At 39.5% G+C, this 19,201-nt stretch overlaps 1 protein-coding gene across 2 annotated transcripts in view; it reads right to left on the bottom strand.

Annotated features, from left to right (window-relative positions):
- Nucleotides 1-314: 314 nt before the first annotated feature.
- LOC135132286 (rho GTPase-activating protein 20-like) overlaps nt 315-19,201 on the bottom strand; it is a 208,373-nt gene continuing 189,486 nt past the window's right edge. Inside the window, exons 3-8 of one of the 2 annotated variants that reach the window (XM_064060319.1) lie at nt 9,266-9,415; nt 8,335-8,541; nt 2,359-2,879; nt 1,830-2,305; nt 1,598-1,777; nt 315-1,041 (exon numbers count right to left, since the gene is read on the bottom strand). In XM_064060319.1, the coding sequence (XP_063916389.1) occupies nt 656-1,041; nt 1,598-1,777; nt 1,830-2,305; nt 2,359-2,879; nt 8,335-8,541; nt 9,266-9,415 (1,920 nt within the window). In that variant the 3' untranslated portion in view covers nt 315-655. The remainder of the gene's footprint in view (nt 1,042-1,597; nt 1,778-1,829; nt 2,306-2,358; nt 2,880-8,334; nt 8,542-9,265; nt 9,416-19,201) is intronic. The other variant, XM_064060320.1, reaches the window with a different exon arrangement.

Here is a 19,201-nt window from a genome sequence, read left to right on the forward strand (position 1 = left end):
ACACGGATTTTCCTTTTACCTTTTTTTTAATTGCTATTTCATTTAGTTCTTCCTATGATATAACACTGTAATTGAAGCAGACATCCAATACCGCCCATTGCATTACATAAACTGCATAGGGCCAATTAATGTGGTTGCAGAGCCGGCCCAGGGGCATCTAAACTTGTAGCTGTCATGCAGAAACTGCCTTTTTTTCAATAATTATTACTTCTGCTGGTTGTAATTTGAAATTATGGATACTCACCAAGCCTACCAGGCTCAAGTTTATTACCTCTTTATGAGGAAGAATCAGGCAGAAGCAATAACAACACATATTCAAGATTATATACTCTTACTGTATTTGAAAAAATAGAATTACAAAATTATCGTTAAATTTATCAACGTTTTTATGTAAACCTACAACTACGTCGTCTACAAAAACGCGAACAGGCTATACCATGGCAAAATTACAAATTTCCCTAACTTACAATAATATGGCTTCAAAAATACGGAAGTACATCCCTATGTTACACTATGTTACAAATGTACAAAACTCTCTTCCAGAAAATCGGAAACATCTATAATACAACTTCAATGCAACATTGAATTTACTGTACATACCGTCAATCGAAACAACAAACCCTCGTTTCAATTGAGCAAAAAAATAAAAAAGGCACTACACGTAACTCTCGCTCTCGGCATCCGTAACTAGCAGCAACTTGGCGGTGGCGTAGATCGGGGGCGGCGGCGGCGGCGGTCGGTACATGGGCGGCAAGTGCACCGGCGGCAGGTGGCGTAGGGGCGGCGGTCGCCGCGGTGGGATAGGCGGCCCGCACAGGCTTTCATTGGAGGCGCAAAAAGCCTCGTCTTCTTCTATCCAGGTGTTGTCCAGGGACCGGATCCTGGCGGCCTGCCGCGCCCAGTCGGAGCGGTGGAAGGAAGGGTTGTGGTAGTTCAGTCCGGGACTGTCGCGGTCGTCCTCGGAGAGGGTGAGCCCCGAGTCGCGACTGAGGGATTTCTGGTCCTTGCTCAACTCGACACTGTCTAACGAAAGACCCAGTGCTGGAAAAAAGTACCACATTATGTTGGGGGTCGCTCAAAGCTCAGTCGTAGGTTTTCGTTTTTAGTATTTAGAGGTACCTCATCTTTCAGAGACCTCTACAATACCTAAATCTTCTAAAATGACGGTCCTAGGCGTCCGAAATTTTAGTTGAACGTGGAATATCTACATTATGTGGAATATTATGATAAATTCACCGGATATTTCTCCTGAACAGCAACCAAATCCAAGCGTTCGAAATGGATAGAAAAAGAGTGAACAGGAAGGAGCCATTAAGTAGGCGTAATTTTGCCTTTTGTTATTCATATTATTCAGAAGAGGCGGTTCTGGTACGCTATTAATTACAAATCAGCCTCTGTTAATTAATCTATATCTTTTAAATCCATTTAAATATTTCCTACACTTTAACCGGTAAATGCGATATAATCAAGAATTTTGCAACACGTGACGCAAATTTTTTCCCAAACCTTGAATTGATATGCAAATAATTATACGATCCGAAAAAAAAAACTCCGCGTGTTTTTTATCAACGACAAGCAATTAAAAAAGGTGACTCACAGTGCAAGCTGTCAGACTCCTCGGCACCGCTATCGTTGGCAACCTCGCCCAACAGCGAAACGACTTGAGGTCCGAACAAAACCTGGCAATTGTTGATTAACATCTCAACCAGTGTGGGCAACGTCCGCAAGGGGGCGTTCTGGACGGACTCCCAAAGCAAACTCGGGCCAACGCACACACCTTAATTTAAAAAAATTAGTAAGAGGAAGTGACGATGTGAGAAACGACATACCCAAGTTGGCCGCCGACATCAGGTTGAATCTGGCACGTTTGGCGATATTGTACAGGACGCAGATCACGTTGGCTAAGAGTAAGTGGTTTTCGCGGGGTAGGAGATTGAGCAATCGTCGTAGATGGTCGGTGCGGCCGCTGCTGGCCACGTTCAACCATTCCTGAGCGTTGCCGGTCAGCAACGGTTCCGGAAGACTTCGCAGGAAGTCCTTGAGCAGAGCGGCGAGGAGCAGCGCCGGAGTGTTGGCGATTTCCTCGCAAACGGCCGCACCTTGAGTGTCTACCTTCTCGCGGAGCTCGCGAAGAGCCCGGGCTGAGGCACACCGTCGGAAGATACCCTGGGTGTGGGGGCCTCTCTGGAAGAGGGCTCGGAGGCACGCTGTAATGGCTGGGGGCAAGGCGTTGTTTGTACAAAGGCGAGATAAAGGCAGTCCGAAGAGCCGGCCGGTGGTCTTTCGGAACAGTTTCAACGGGGTTCTAAAAATACACATTAAGTACCTAATCATTAACTCACTTTGTGAAAAACTTACTTTCTGGGTGAGGGTTTGATGTTGGGTTTGAGCTCGAAGACTATGTCACTCGGTATCCGATTGTTGTTACAGTGTGTTAGATCGAAGCCTTCTTCGGCACACAGCGACTGCCTCAGCCTCGCTAACTGGATGGAATGAGGTCTTTCGCACCCGATTAAGGGACAAGGAGCGTTGTCTCTGTCTCTGGCATACAGGGTGTAGGCCCATTCTCCTATTCTGGATTCGTCCAAGGCTAGTCGAGCTACATCTCCAGAACTCATCTCAGGGCCGATACCCAGCGTTTTGGAACACTCGGTTCCACTTAAAGGGTCTCTGTACACGACTTTGATGTTGGTGGTGGGTGGTTCTAAGCGTAGTTGTGCTTCGAGGGCTTGCTGGAGTTCTCGCCACCAGGAGTCTCTGGCTGCTTGGGTGCAGAATGTCACTAGGTAGGTTCTGGCGGGGGAGGGCCAGCCGAGGAGGAACCCGGTTTCGGATTCAGGGCAAGGGGCTATCCACAGTTCGGATACTCGAACGCTTTCCTGGTGACAAAGAGTAGACGTTTATTTATTGTTTGTTATACAGCAATCAGTACGTTATTTTACGCGAAAATTCATGTTCGGGCGCAGGAAACCTTGTCGTGTGAAAGCAGAAATATACGCCGGACGTCCGAATACCCCAATAATGAAATACATTCTTTTAATATGCGACGTATAATTATTTTTTTTTAATTTATTCTTGACATAGATCACACTCCAGGCAAATTGAAGCGTGGGTTTGGTCACGTGGAAATTGTCGTGAGGTAACGGTTGTTTGAAGAAAACTTGTAAGGTAGTGTGTGGGCTGAAGCTTTCACTTTTTGGTTTTCATTTTTGTGTTTTTTATAAAATTGTTGTATTGAAAGTTATGCGAGAAAATTAGAAATTTAATTATTGCCGATTGATAATAATCAGGTAAAGTAAAACTTGTTAATGTTTAATGAATTACTGTTGTAATTTATAAGACAGGACGGGATATCAATATTTTTATCTAACATCAAACATGAAGCGATTATTTCGAACAGGAAATAACTTAGAAGAGGAAGAGCTTCAACACAAATCTTTGGAGCAAATTTTGATATTTAATAACGTGACGGTTCAATTTTTTGCTAAACAGTCAGATATGTGGAAAAGAACTAATGTGTAATAAATTATTTAAAAAGAAACAACTAAGTGGGAACATATTTCCTCATTTAAACAGAAACAAAAGTTGCATTAATTTTTATATATAAAAAACAAAAACAATTGGAGCCCCCGAGAAGGTTTCATCTAAAAAAAAAAAGACCCCCGAGAAGGTTTCATCTAAAAAAAAAAAGAGACCCCCGAGAAGGTTGCATCTTAAAAAAAAACACAGGTAGGACCTCCGAGAAGGTTTCAGTCTTAAAAAAAAACGGTTGCCCCCCCCCTCTGAAGGTTTCACATTCTTCCTTCTTAAAAAAAAAGAAAGTTGGGAGCCCCGAGAAGGTTTCAGATTCTTAAAAAAAAGGCACTTAACCGAGAAGGTTTCATTTTCTTAAAAAAAAGACTTGGGGCCCTTGAGAAGGTTTGGCATTCTCCAAAAAACATATTTAGGGCCCCCGAGAAGGTTTCATCTTAAAAAAAAACAGCCAGGACCTATGAGAAGGTTTCAGTCTTAAAAAAAACGGTTGCCCCTCTCTGAAGGTTTCCCATTCTTCCTTCTTAAAAAAAAAAATTGGGAGCCCCGAGGTTTTAGATTCTTAAAAAAAGACGCTTACCCAAGAAGGTTTCATTTTCTTAAAAAAAGACTTTTGGGGCCTTTGAGAAGGTTTGGCATTCTCCAAAAACACATATTTAGAGCCCCCGAGAAGGTTTCATCTTAAAAAAAACACAGTTGGGACCCAAGAGGTTTCATCTTAAAAAAAAAAACACAGTTGGGACCCTCGAGAAGGTTTCATCTTAAAAAAAACACAGGTAGGACCTCCGAGAAGGTTTCAGTCTTAAAAAAAAAACGGTTGCCCCCCCCCCCCCCTCTGAAGGTTTCACATTCTTCCTTCTTAAAAAAAAAAGAAAGTTGGGAGCCCCGAGGTTTCAGATTCTTAAAAAAAAAGGCACTTAACCGAGAAGGTTTCATTTTCTTAAAAAAAAGACTTGGGGCCCTTGAGAAGTTTTGGCATTCTCCAAAAAACATATTTAGGGCCCCCGAGAAGGTTTCGTCTTAAAAAAAAACAGCCAGGACCTATGAGAAGGTTTCAGTCTTAAAAACGGTTGCCCCTCTCTGAAGGTTTGCTATTCTTCCTTCTTAAAAAAAAAAAAAAATTGGGAGCCCCGAGAAGGTTTTAGATTCTTAAAAAAAGACGCTTACCCAAAAAGGTTTGTTTTTCTTAAAAAAAAGACTTTTGGGGCCTTTGAGAAGGTTTGGTATTCTCCAAAAACACATATTTAGAGCCCCCGAGAAGGTTTCATCTTAAAAAAAACACAGTTGGGACCCAAGAGAAGGTTTCATCTTAAAAAAAAAAAACAGCCAGGACCTCTGAGAAGGTTTCAGTCTTAAAAAAAAGACTTGGGGTCCTTGAGAAGGTTTGGTATTCTCCAAAAACACATATTTAGAGCCCCCGAGAAGGTTTCATCTTAAAAAACACACAGTTGGGACCCGAGAGAAGGTTTCATCTTAAAAAAAAAACAGCCAGGACCCCTGAGAAGGTTTCAGTCTTGAAACAAAAACGGTTGCCCCCCTCTGAAGGTTTCACATTCTTCCTTCTTAAAAAAAAGAAAGTTGTGAGCCCCGAGGTTTCAGATTCTTAAAAAAAGGCACTTAACCGAGAAGGTTTCATTTTCTAAAAAAAAAGACTTTTGGGGCCCTTGAGAAGGTTTGGCATTCTCCAAAAAAAACATATTTAGAGCCCCCGAGAACGTTTCATCTTAAAAAAAAAAACATCTAGGACCTCTAAGAAGGTTTCAGTCTTAAAACAAAAATGGTTGCCCCCCTCTGAAGGTTTCACATTCTTCCTTCTTAAAAAAAAGAAAGTTGGGAGCCCCGAGGTTTCAGATTCTTAAAAAAAGGCACTTAACCGAGAAGGTTTCATTTTCTAAAAAAAAGACTTTTGGGGCCCTTGAGAAGGTTTGGCATTCTCCAAAAAAAAAACATATTTAGACCCCCAGAGAAGGTTTCGTCTTAAAAAAAAACATCTAGGACCTCTAAGAAGGTTTCAGTCTTAAAAAAAACGGTTGCCCCCCCCTCTGAAGGTTTCACATTCTTCCTTCTTAAAAAAAAAAAGAAAGTTGGGAGTCCCGAGAAGGTCTCAGATTCTTAAAAAAGACACTTACCCAAGAAGGTTTCATCTTCTTAAAAAAAAAAAGACTTTTGGGGCCCTTGAGAAGGTTTGGGATTCTCCAAAAACACATATTTAGAGCCCCCGAGAAGGTTTTATCTTAAAAAACACACAGTTGGGACCCGAGAGAAGGTTTCAGTCTTAAAACAAAAACGGTTGCCCCCCTCTGAAGGTTTCACATTCTTCCTTCTTAAAAAAAAGAAAGTTGGGAGCCCCGAGAAGGTTTCAGATTCTTAAAAAAAGGCACTAAACCAAGAAGGTTTCATTTACTTAAAAAAAAGGCATTTGGGGCCCTTGAGAAGGTTTGGCATTCTCCAAAAAAACATATTTAGAGCCCCCAAGAAGGTTTTATATTAAAAAAAAAGCCCCCCGAGAAAGTCTCACATTCTCCAAAAAAGACATCTGGGATCCCCGAGAAGGTTTCAGTCTTAAAAAAAATGCGCCCCCCCCCAAAGGATTCATTCTTCTTTCTTAAAAAACAGTTAGAGCCACCCCCGAAGGTTTTATATAAAAAAAAAACAATTAGAGTCCCCCCCCGCCCAGAAAGTTTCATATTTAAAAAAAGGCACTTGCCCGAGAAGGTTTCATTTTATTAAAAAAAAAAAAGACAGTTGGGACTCCCGAGAAGATTTCAGTGTTAAAAAAAAAACAGTTGGGCCCCCAGAAGGTTTCAAATTCTCCAAAAGAAGACAGTTGGGGCCCCCGAGAAAGTAGCATATTTAAAAAAAAGACACTTAGAACCCCCGAGGAGGTTTCAGTCTTAACCCCCCCCCCTCCAAGGTTTCACATTTTTCCTTCTTAAAAGACAGTTAGAGTCCCCCCCAAGGATTTATATATAAAAAAAAAACATTAGAGCCTCCCCAGAAGATTTCAGTTAAAAAAAACGGTTGGGTCCCCCCCCAGAAGGTTTCACATTATCTCTTTTTAAAAAAAGACAGAGTACCCGAGGTTTCATTTTCTTAAAAAAAAAAAGACTTTAGGCCCCTCCAAGAAGGTTTAACATTCTTGAAAAAAAGACAGTTAGAGCCCCCGACAAGGTTTACCATTAAAAAGAAAACAATTGCAGCCCCGCGAGAAATTTTCACATTCTCAAAAAAAAAAAAACAGTTGGGACCCCCCGAGAAGCTTTCAGTCTTAAGCCCCCCCCCCAGAAGGTTTCACATTCTTCCTTCTTAAAAAAGATCGAGCCCCCGAGAAGGTTTCACATTCTCTAAAAGAATATAGTTGGGACCCCCGAGAAGATTTCAGTCTTAACACAACGGTTGCCCCCCCCCCCCCCCAGAAAGTTTCATACAGAGTCCCCGAGAAGGTTTCACATTCTCTAAAAGAAGATAGTTGGGGTCCCCGAGAAGGCTTCAGCCTTAAAAAAAACGCCTCCCCAAGGTTTCACATTCTTCCTTCTTAAAACAAAGACAGAGCACCCGAGAAGGTTCTATTAAAAAAAAGACTTTTGGGGCCTTCGAGAAGGTTTCATATTCTTACAAAAAAGACACTTGCCCGATAAGGTTTCTTCTTCTTTAAAAAAAGACAGTTGGGGCTTCCGAGAAGATTTCAGTGATAAAAAGAACGGTTGGACCCTCCAGAAGGTTAAAAAAAGACAGAGTATCCGAGAAGGTTTCATTTTCTTAAAAAAAAGGTACTTTTGGGGTCCTCGACGTTGTATATTAAAAAAAGAAAAAACGTTGGGACCCCCGAGAAAGTTTGACTCTTAAAACAATTTTTGGTTAAAAAATTTAACTCACTAGATTAGTAAAAATTTAGAATTTCAACATACTTTACAATTTCGAAAGTGTAGCCTTTAAGAGATTTATTAGAATATTTTATAAAATTCTTAGAGATTCTCAAAGCATATCAAAAATTTTCGACTTTTCCTTCAAAATTTTGTTCTAATTATTACTGTCGGGAGTTCACTGTTTCGTATCCACGTACTTGGAAGCTTTAGCAGACACCGTCCCAGCGCTAGCACAAACATTACCTGCAACGCATAGAGAAAGCGAATTTTTTATTAACAATTTTAGTGCCCATCCCGAATCACATACAAACGATTGAAATCTCTTCTACAATCCTCAGTACTTAAGTAATTTTACAAAGAGAGTCGCTTTCTCCACCACAATCTAAACAAACACTAATTCTCCCATCTATCAGCTGAAGGAAATTGGTGTTTATCATCTCATGTTCCACAGAATAAACTCATCAATGCTATTCTGTTGATAGGCAATAATTATTACACCACGTACAAAGCAAACAAATTATTTCCGACTACGTACTTTCACCGGAAATTACTTCATCTTATGTGTTTGTTACAAATTAGTCCCGCACGAATCAATATCTTTATGCGCGGATAAGGTCAGGAGCTTCACCTAAATTAAAAAGTAAAAAGTCTGTGATTACTCGCTTTCCAAATCGGTCAACACAACATGAAAGAAATTTAAATGTCGGAATTGAAGAGTTGGAGGCTGGTGGGCAACAGCTCGCTGCGCTCGCGTCAAAAACAGTATTGTCTTCACGCTCTGTATTTCCATATTTATAGACCCGCATTTAAGATTATTGCTTTGTACTAATACAATACACAGAAAACATCCGAAATGTTTATAGTGACTTGCGATACGTAATGCGGGTGCATTGACTACCTACATCAATGTATTTACAAAAAAAGGCAAAACGTTTACCTTGAGCTTAAAGCTGCTTGTGGACCGCGGTTTGGCGACCAGCAACAAATCCGAGAAGAGGAAAAGATGTCTTGGTTTGGCGTTCAGTGGCAGATGTGGCGGAGACATCGCACATGGCGCCTCCACCAAAAATATCCTGTTGCATGCCTCCCTGTGGCTGTCGATCTGGTTGAGATCGCCCAGCGACTTCTTCCGGAACGACTTCTTCTGCAAAAAAAGAAACAAAACGCTTACTTTCACTTGTCAAGTACCCACATGCGAGTGCGTCGGAAATTGCCGGTATAAATCTGTCCCAATGATACCTCGATCGTTTTATTGCACATACGTGCACCGCGTAGTACCGACGCTAACGATATTTAAATGAAAATATTGCGCTTGAAAAAGAACAACTTCCGTGTTAATCCCGCGACAAAAAAGCGACAAGCGCACAACCGTTAGTCCCCGACACGATCTCTGAAAGATTTCTGCATGTTTGTACATTGTATTGCAGCATTTATGCAGTTTTAACGGTCTGTTAATGTGCATTAAAGTACACGAGGTGCATCGAGCGATTTAAATAAACAACTCGGTCTCGATGCACTCGGAATGTTGTGCTTCTTAGTTAAATCCACCATTACGACATCGTAGATTTTATTATGCAAAGCGAAGACGCCGCTCTGTGCACATAATCGATGAAAAATGTCAACCCGGCCGTCGTTTGTTGCCGCCAATTGGGCAATCGATTCAAATCGACCAATTAATTTCGCTCGTTAAACCTCAAGGAAACGGAAAGTTAGACCATCTTGAGGAAAAAAACGTGAAAGGCATCGTAAAAATGGAAACGATGCCTACTGTTTCGTAACGACGTTTTTCTACGGCGAGTGCAAGCTGTCGCTGCGCTGGACGGAGCAGACCATAAATCGGCGATTTTTGCGCCTGGAGAGCTACTTACCACGTGGTACGTTGAATTGGGTTCTGGATCATGCAGACCAAGGTAGTCGTGCGGAAATAAGTCTTGTATGCGATCCAAATCGCGCCTGCGACCGTCCAAGGAGGGCTGCGAACCACCCAGCAAGCGCCCGTAGTCCGCCAAACGTTCGGCCTGCAACAACGAGAAACGGTCAAATTGCGCCCACAACCAGATGTTCTGGTCGAGAAAAAATAGACAAAACGCGCAAGATCAATATTGGTCCTTCGAGCCGGATATCTACGCGGTACTACTTTTATCATTGGCAGAAGCTAGTCCGATAGAGTTGTTCCGGCTGACGCACGCTGTCTTCGCCGGCGGTAAAGTGGGCGCATTAGATCAATGGGCTGTCACTCCGGGTTAGCAGTGCTCACGAACCTAAGACGAAATCGTGAAGATCTAAATAGATCTAAATACGCAAATGGTGTCTAATTGTCGGTTAACAGCTTCGTTCGGAGCTTTTCGCCAGTCCCATAATCACTATTAATTAGACTGTTGAAGTGAAAAATGGACCAGCGCGATTTTTTGCGGATGGTGAATGTAGCGGAGATCGGGTATCGGCGATTTATAACTGCAATTATGGTCAAAAGTTCCTTTTACCTTAATGAATAATAAAACTGGGGTGATGGCTAATGCGTTTCAGTCTATTAAGACGTAAGTGGGATCAAAATAATAAATTATGTTTTTACTGTTTAACACCTACTCGTCTCTTGTACGCGTACAACATATATGTGCAAGACCGTGTCAGATTGGCCATCAAAAATACATTAAAGTCAATATATTGCACCTATTATTTGAGATACACGGACTGGTTCTTATTTGTTTCAGATCGAGGCGGCTGCTTAAATTTTACGAGGTTTATGACTGACAGAAGGGGAAAAATAGTGTCGGGGACCAGGGTCACTCCGGATTTTTGCAATTTAAAGAGAACCTTGGCGAGACAATTGAATCATGGTTTTTATTTTAACTGATGCTCTTAATGTCACATTCCGAATCTGTTGGATGTAGTTATGACGTCACGTGCAGCTCTCACGCTACTTAAAGCTACACTAACTTCAAAATTAGCTGTATTTTTCGTCCTGAGATCTTTTCTTTAGGTTTTTTAATCAAAAATTCAAACTTGTGTTCATTTAAGTTCTATATTTTTCCAACTTAAAAACAATCTTGGAGGGACAACGAAATATTATGATTTCTTACTTTAATTGATGCCCCCCCATGTCTGTGTAGAACATAACTGTGATATAAAATCAACGTCTTGTAACTGATGAGTGGATTTTTTTTTAAATTGGTTCGAAGTGTCACATCCTGAATTTGTTGAATGTTGTTATGACGTCACACGCAATTCCCACTTCATTGTTCTAACTTGAAAACTAGCTCTGATTTTCGCGACCAAGGGATCTTTTTTTTTTAATCAAAACTTGAAACTTCGATGTGAAACCTTCTCGGGGGCCGTTTCTATCTTTTTTTTCTTTAATAATGTGAAGCTTCTCAGGGACGCCTACCGTTTTTTTTTTAATAATGTGAAAGAATCTCAGGAGACCTTTAGCTCTTTTTAATATGAAACCTTCTCGGAGACCCCTTCTGTATTTTTTCTAAAGAATGTAAAACCTTTTCGGGGTCGTCTTTTTAATATGAAACCTTCTGGGAGACCCCTTCTGTATTTTTTCTAAAGAATGTAAAACCTTTTCGGGGTCCCCTACTACCTTTTTTTATGTGAAACCTTCTCGGAGGCCCTTTCTGGTTTTTTTAATGTGAAACCTTCTCGGAGGCCCTTTCTGGTTTTTTTAATGTGAAACGATCTCAGGGGACCTTTCTGTTATTTTTTAATGTAAAACCTTCTCGAGACGCCCTACTGTCTATTTTTTGTGTGAAATCTTTTCGGTGGCCCCTTCTGTATTTTTTTTTTAATAACCTGAAGCTTCTTAGGGACCCCTACTGTCTTTTTTTAATAATGTGAAACAATCCCAGAAGCCCTTCTGCATTTTTTATAAAGAATGTAAAACCTTCTCGGGGTCCCCCGCCCTTTTTATGTGAACCCTTCTCGGAGCCCACTTCTGCCGTTTTTTTATAATGTGAAGCTTTTCAAGGAGTCCTATTATCTTTTTTAAATAATGTGAAAGGATTTCGGGAGTCCCTTATGTCCTTTTTAAAGTGAAACAATCTCAGAAGCACTTTCTGCCCTTTTTTAATATAAAACATTCTCGCAAAGCCCATCTTTATTTTTTCTAAAGAATGTAAAATCTTTTCGGGGTCCCCTACTGCATTTTTTTATGAGAAACCTTCTCGGGGCCCAATTTTGTACTTTTTTTTTATAATGTGAAGCTTCTCAGGGACTCCTATTTTCTTTTTTTAATTAATGTGAAGCGATCTTAGGCGTCTCTTATGTCTTTTTTAATGTGAAACGATCTCAGGAGCCCTTTCTGTCATTTTTTAATGTAAAACCTTCTCGGGGCCCCCTATTGTCTATTTTTTATGTGAAACCTTCTCAGAGGTCCTTTCTATCTTTTTTTTTTAATAATCTGAAGCTTCTTAGGGACTCCTACTGCCTTCCTTTAATAATGTGAAACAATCTTATAAGCCCTTTCTGTCCTTTTTTAAGATGAAACCTTCTCGGAAACCCCTTCTGTATTTTCTCTAAAGAATGTGAAACCTTTTCGGGGTCCCCTACTGCCTTTTTTTATGTGAACCCTTCTCGGAGCCCACTTCTGCCTTTTTTTTTATAACGTGAAGCTTCTCAAGGAGCCCTATTGTCCTTTTTAAATAATGTGAAACGATCTTAGGAGTCTCTTAGGTCTTTTTTAATGTAAAACGATCTCAGGAGCCCTTTATGTTCATTTTTTTTATGTAAAACCTTGTCGAGGTCTCCTACTGTGTTTTTTTTAAATAATGTTAAATAATCCCAGGAGCCCTTTCTGTCATTTTTTAATGTAAAATCTTCTCGGGGCCACCTATTGTCTATTTTTATGTGAAACCTTCTCGGGGGACCCTTCAATCTTTTTTTTTTAATAATCTGAAGCTTCTTAGGGACCCCTACTGTCTTTTTTTATTAAAGTGAAACCATCTCAGAAGCCCTTTCTGCCCCTTTTTAATATGAAACCTTCTCGAAACCTCTTCTGCATTTTTTCTAAAGAATATAAAACCTTTTCGGGGTCCCCTACTGTCGTTTTTTATGTGAAACTTTCTCGGAGCCCAATTTTGTCTTTTTTTAATTAATGTGAAACGATCTCAGGAGCCCTTTCTGTCATTTTTTAAGGTAAAACCTTCTCGGGGCCCCGGATTGTCTATTTTTTTTGTGAAACCTTTTCAGGGACCCTTTCTGTCTTTTTTTTTAATAATCTGAAGCTTCTTAGGGACCCTTACTGGCTTTTTTTTAATAATGTGAAACAATCCCAGAAACCCTTTCTACCCTTTTTAATAGAAACCTTCTCGGAGACCCCTTCTGCATTTTTTCCAAAGAATGTAAAACCTTTTCGGGGTCCGCTACTGCTTTTTATGTGAAACCTTTTCGGAGCCCAATTTTGTCTTTTTTTTATAATGTGAATCTTCTCAGGGACCCCTATTGTCTTTTTTTAATTAATGTGAAACGATCTTAGGAGTCATTTATGTCTTTTTTAATGTGAAACAATCCCAAGAGCTCTTTCTACCCTTTTTAATATGAAACCTTCTCGGGGACCCCTTCTGTATTTTTTATGTGAACCCTTCCCAAGGAGCCCTATTGTCTTTTTTAAATAATGAGAAAAATGATCTCAGGAGTCTCTTATGTCTTTTTTAATGTAAAACGATCTCAAGAGTCCTTTATGTTCATTTTTTTATGTAAAACCTTGTCGAGGTCCCCTACTGTGTATTTTTTTAAATAATGTTAAATAATCCCAGGAGCCCTTTCTGTCATTTTTTAATGTAAAATCTTCTCGGGGCCACCTATTGTCTATTTTCATTCACTGGGGCCCCAAATGTCTTACGGGACAAATGAAATATTATGAGTTTTTACTTTAATTTGATGTCCCATCTCTGTATAGAACACTGTGATATACAATCAACGTCTTTTAAATGATACGAGTGGAAATTTTTTGAAATTCTTCCAAAAATTCTTTGGTATCCAGAAGACCAAAGTTAGGGATTTTGATTCAGAAACTTGTATCAGTTACAACAAACACTTTCAGAAAGAGAGACATCATCATGTCAAAACTAGTCACAAAGATGTTGAATTGAAATCGTGAGGATCCACCGAAAACCCTACAGCGAAATTTTTCCCAACCGACTTGATTCTTTCACACGAGAAAGCACTCTTCGCTATCTTTTCATGTACCGCACTTCAATCTCCTCCCAACTGACAATAATTCCGCGAAATAAAACCCCTCATCGTGTAGACCCTGCCCCAGGTGAGAACTCGCTCTGATTTTTGCTTTCCTCGGATTGTTCGTGTGCACCGTCACGTGACTTTTCCACGTACTCCCCCCGGGCACGCCACTGTTTATGCAAAAATCCAGGAAACTGCAATTATAAATTTGCGCTCAGTTGGCAGTTGCTCCGCTTCCTTTCGGCTCGTTATTCATGGGAGACTAAGCAAAGAGAAAGAGCAAAACGAGGCAAAAGGAGGAAAAAGGAGTGAAACACGACAAATCATCGCCGCAATAAATAACTTTCATTGCAAGTTTTTATGAAGGCTTGCGTCGAGATCGCGCACACACGTCCAGTGATACGGTTATGGGTTTTTACTTTTTCTAAGTAGGTTGGGTGTAAGGCACCGGCTGAATGGAAAGGGGCGAGGCTGAGGTGAAAGCGAGACCTAAGGGCACGGCTGCATCGACAGACGTTTGGTCCTAAGGCCCCATCGTAAACTACACATGGACCGCGGTCACGATATGCTTTTATTTGTATGCAAATTATCGACTTTCATGTTGTGCATCTTCGTAATTAAGCGGCCGGTTGGAAGTTTCTCTTTCGATTTTTATCTAACACTGTTTGTGATTTATTTGGATAGTCTAGACGATTTCGATTACCATATGTGTCAATCGAGATGGGCCGATAAATCTTGAGGATCACGACTCGGAGATGAAGTGGGCAATTGGCAAATTGAGGAGCCGTCTTTCACTGGGTTGGACTTTCTTTGGGCTGGAAAGTTAAGTGCGCGTGGTGGCCGTGAAAATTCGAGGTTTTGGTGGGAAGCGGCGTTGCACAACGAGGAAAAGTGTGGATTAGTTTTTGACACAGATCCGGGCGTTTAGTAGTGGAAAATAACACTGTCAGAGGGAGATCCCCAAACTTGCCTTTAACTTTTTGGCATTAGAAATTGCCACATCATTTTGACAATGATATTTAGATTTTTTTTTTGTATTCTTCTCAAGCGCCGTAAATTATAACGTATAATTTTATAAGCAAACATAAGACACCTGATACTTTAGATATATCTATTTATAATGATATTCACATTTGAAACAGGTCTTTAATTATTTTATAATTACAATCCGTGTCCACGTTCTCTTGGATATTGACTTTTAATTGTGGTATTACATTACAATGAATATTTTTGAATTTTAACAAGCATTGCCAACGTTTGCGCTTTCTTTAAAAATGCTGTTAAAACTTTTATTTTGACATTTATAGTGTTAGAAATCATGGGAAACGCACTGGAACTAAAATTTTACACGACCTCCCATGCTAAAACAGACCATCGCATGACATAAATCATCTAGTTTTCGGAACCTGAGATGAGAGTAGCTAAATTGTGGCAATTCAGACAAATCTGACGAAAAAATTGATCTCCAGCTCAAATTTGAGTGAAAGCAAGGCAAAAATCGTTGATTTTCTAGCCTAACTTAGAGCATTTTTTCGGGATTTCATGCCCACTGACAAAAAATTGTCTTCTTTTGTGATTCTGAGGCAATTTGGGTAAACCTAGAATGCCCAAATCTACGGTTCGATATCTCCTTTACGTTTTCTAAGACGCCAGAAAAAACGTTATTATGAATATAATTTTGGATAAGTAGCTGTTACTATGATAATTTTTATTTTATTATTATTGTATATAGGCGGGCGTAACGTTACTGTACTCTCAAATGTTCGGGAATATGGCGTAAATCGTGTCTGATTTAATCAATAAAAAAATTGTGACCACTGCGTTTACCAGATCTCAGTGCTCTTAGCGGGTATAAAACGCGGTGATGCGATTTTTGCGAAAATTTTGATTCCTACGGTAAAAAATCAAGGTGATTTCCAATTTTTGGTTAGTTAGTGTTTTAGCATTTATTCGATATTCGTATAACATAAATATAAAATTCGACAACAATCGGTTCGGTAGTTTCGAAGATTAGCTGTCTAATACAAATCGACACAGACAGACGGACGAAAACAGTTTTTTCGGCATTTTTATTTCAACAAGGTAGTTGAAAAAGGATGAAAAATATTAGAATTAACATTATCTGACTCTCTAAGCAAATGCTCTTAGAAACTCAGAATGCTCACAATTCGCTGATAAACAGTGAAAAAAGAACTAGAGTTGTTTGGATAGAACTTTCCTTGCCTCTATCTACATATAATCGATAGAGGCAAGATATATATTGGTAGCGACCAAGATAAGACTGATTTTGGCAAATCACATACCCTCTAAGAAAAAAGGGGGTGGGTGGGCGGGGCCAGTACCTTCTAGGATAAAACTGATTTTGGCAAATGATATCCTCTAAGAAAAGAGATGGTGGGTGGGCGGGGCTAGTATCTGCTAAGATAAGACTGATATTGGCAAATGACCTACACTCTAATAAAATGAAGGGCGAGTGGACGGGGCTGGTACTTACTAAGATAAGATTAATTTTGCCAAATGACATACCCTGTAAGAAAATGGTAGCTATATAACAGAGGGTATATCATTTGGCAAAATCAATGTTATTTTGGCAAGTTTTGGCCCCACCCACCCACCCTCAATTTTCTTTCCAATATTACTCCGATAAATACATAGCTTTTAATGATATTCTCGGTTTATTATCATTAAATATAGGTCGGCATAGCGTAACAGCACTATATTCTCTAATTTTTAGGAAAATGTACGATTCAATTTTTTTTTGCAAAATCTGGATTCCCATGGTAAAAAATTAAGGTAGAGATATAACCCACAAGTATAGGAGTAAGTATGTTATTTTATAAAATTTTAAGACTATTACTAAAAAAAAAATTGAGGAGGCGTTGTAAAATTGTTGAGGGGGATGGTTAGCCAACTTTTGGTTAGTGTTTTAGCATTTATTCGGTGTTCCTATAACATAAATATAAAATTTGACGACAATCGGTCAGGTGGTTTCGAAGATCTATCTATTACAAATAGGCACAGACAGACAGACAGACAGACAGACAGACAGACAGTTGGAAACGACACGAGACCTATTTTTTCGTATTCTAGGGATCATGAAAAGTTGAGAAAACTTATTCTTAAGTCGAACTATGACATTTTTATGTCCAGAAGGTAACTAAAATCAACAAATGGACGTAAAATTATGGAACTAACATCGTGTGAGGTTATCATCTAGACCTAAATTAGAGCAAGCCGACTATAGTAACTGTCAGTCCACAATCGGCTGATTTTCGGAATTTTGAGGTCACTGAAGGATACTTAAGTGTATTTGGAAAACGTGTAGTGCTTAGAACTCGCGTCTAGAAAAACCTACAAGAAAATAGAGGGCGGGTGGGCGGGGTTAGTAGCTCTCAAGATAAGACTGATTTTGGCAAATAACATATACTCTAAGAAAAGAGAGGGTGGGTGGGTGGGGCTAGTACCTCTAAGATAAAACTGATTTTCGCAAATCACATCCTCTAAGAAACGAGAGGGTGGGTGGAGGTATTAGCTACCACGGTAAGACTGACTTTGGCAGATGACATGTACTCTAACAAAAAGGGAGGGTGGGTGGGCGGGGCTAGCGCCTTATAAGATAAAACTGATTTTCGCAAATCACATCCTCTAAGAAACGAGAGGGTGGGTGGGCGGGGCTAGTACCTGCTAAGATAAGACTGATTTTGGCAAATATTGGCCCCGCCCACCCACCCTTTATTTTCTTCGCGGGTATGCTTTTTGGAAATATTAACCTTATCTTAGCTTCAACGATTAAGCACGTAGCAATCTGCCTGATTTGAATGAATTTGTCTCTTTAAAACAGAGGAGGCCAATAATATTATTAATACGAACCTATTATAGAGTAAAACGTTTTTAATATTATTTCAGATAAGTAGTTGTTGACGATATTCTTGTTTTATTATCATTAAATATACATGGACGTAACATTACTGTATTCTCAAATTTTTAAGAGAATGGTGTGAATCATAATATAAAATGTAGTATTCAATTTTTTTTGCAAAAATCTAGATTCCTATGGTAGCAAATTAAGGTGGATATAGAACCCACACGTGTAAGAGTATGTTATTTTATAAAATTTAAATGACTACTACTAAAAAAATCGAGGAGACGTCATCAAATTTTTGGTGGGGATGATTAGCCAACTTTTGGTTAGTTTTTAGCATTTATTCGGGAGATAAATATAAAATTTGACAACAATCATATCGGTGGATTCGAAGATCTATCTAATACAAACAAACACAGGCAGACAGACAGACAGACAGATGGAAACGAAGGGAGACCTATTTTTTCGAATTATGACGTTTTTTTCGGCATTTCTATCTCCGGAAGGTAACTAAAGTCGGCAAATGGACGAAAAATTATGGAATTAACATTGTAAGAGGTTATATTGATCTAGACCTAAATTACAGCAAACCCACTATAGTACAGTAACTTCATTTGACATACACTTGTTAAAACTTTTATGACTTAAGCGCCTTAAGCCAAACCACCCTTATAAGTGAAACTGGCTATTGTATTACTTAACTCGGTTCACAGCTACATTATGCCAACAATGGACAGTAATAATCTTGCGGTTCGGGTCCACAAAGTTTACAGCAGCCAGTTTGACTTATAAGGGTGCTTTGGCTTAAGCCGCTTAAGTCATAAAGGTTTTAACAGGTGTATGTCAAATGAAGTTACAGTATAGTTTTGGAAATTTCAAAATAAAATCTTGTTGACAATAACGAGACGGGCAGTAGTACAATGGTAAGAAATATTTATGGCTCACACCAGTTTACCCGAATTAGTCGGAGAGCAGGTAGTTGTACTCATAAAATAATGCTCATTTACGTATGTGAGTAACAATGGGCCCTGTCCGGACCTGGATTAACCTATTTTCTAACATCTGGCGATTACCGGCACGCGACAACTGTAAGTTGTAAATATCTCTTACTCTTGTAAAGTAGCCCAAGAGCTATAAGGTTATATGGTCATTATAAAATTATCCCATTGTGTTAAAAGTTAAATTGTTTATTATAATAGAAAAGGTCTGAGGGTGGTAAATAACGTGTCCACTCCAGCTCGACCGGCTTTTGTTTCGTTCAGGGGCAACTTTCACTAAATATCTAAATCTAGGCAAGAAATGTTTAGAAGACGATTTATTGCCAGCCGGTAAGCTTAGTGCGAACCACACAAAAGGGGTATTTATTTGCGGTCAACTACTTTTATGATGGTCATATGACCTTATAACTCTTGGGCTACTTTACTACTGTCCGTTTCGTTATTGACAATAAAATTTTATAGGGTAGAATGAAATTTCCAAAACTGTAACTAAGTATCAGTCCACAATCGGCTCATTTTCGGGATTTTGAGGTCATAGAAGGATACTTAAGTGTATTTGGAAGACCTGTAGTGCTTAGAACTCGCGTCTAAAAAACACTTCGAAGAAAAAAATTATCTCCAGCTTTAAGTCCAGCGTTTTTGACAATTTAGTGCTTGAAAAATACTAAAACGTTAAACTGTTTAAAATTCTGACCGTTTACACCATTGAATATTGTCGTTGGTACATGGAAACGGATACAAATTGTTTTCTTTTCCGCCTCTGA

Source organism: Zophobas morio, unplaced genomic scaffold, assembly GCF_036711695.1.
Source record: "Zophobas morio isolate AGI-343-1 ecotype UQ-CSIRO unplaced genomic scaffold, CSIRO_AGI_Zmor_V1 ptg000021l, whole genome shotgun sequence".
Lineage (NCBI taxonomy): Eukaryota > Metazoa > Arthropoda > Insecta > Coleoptera > Tenebrionidae > Zophobas > Zophobas morio.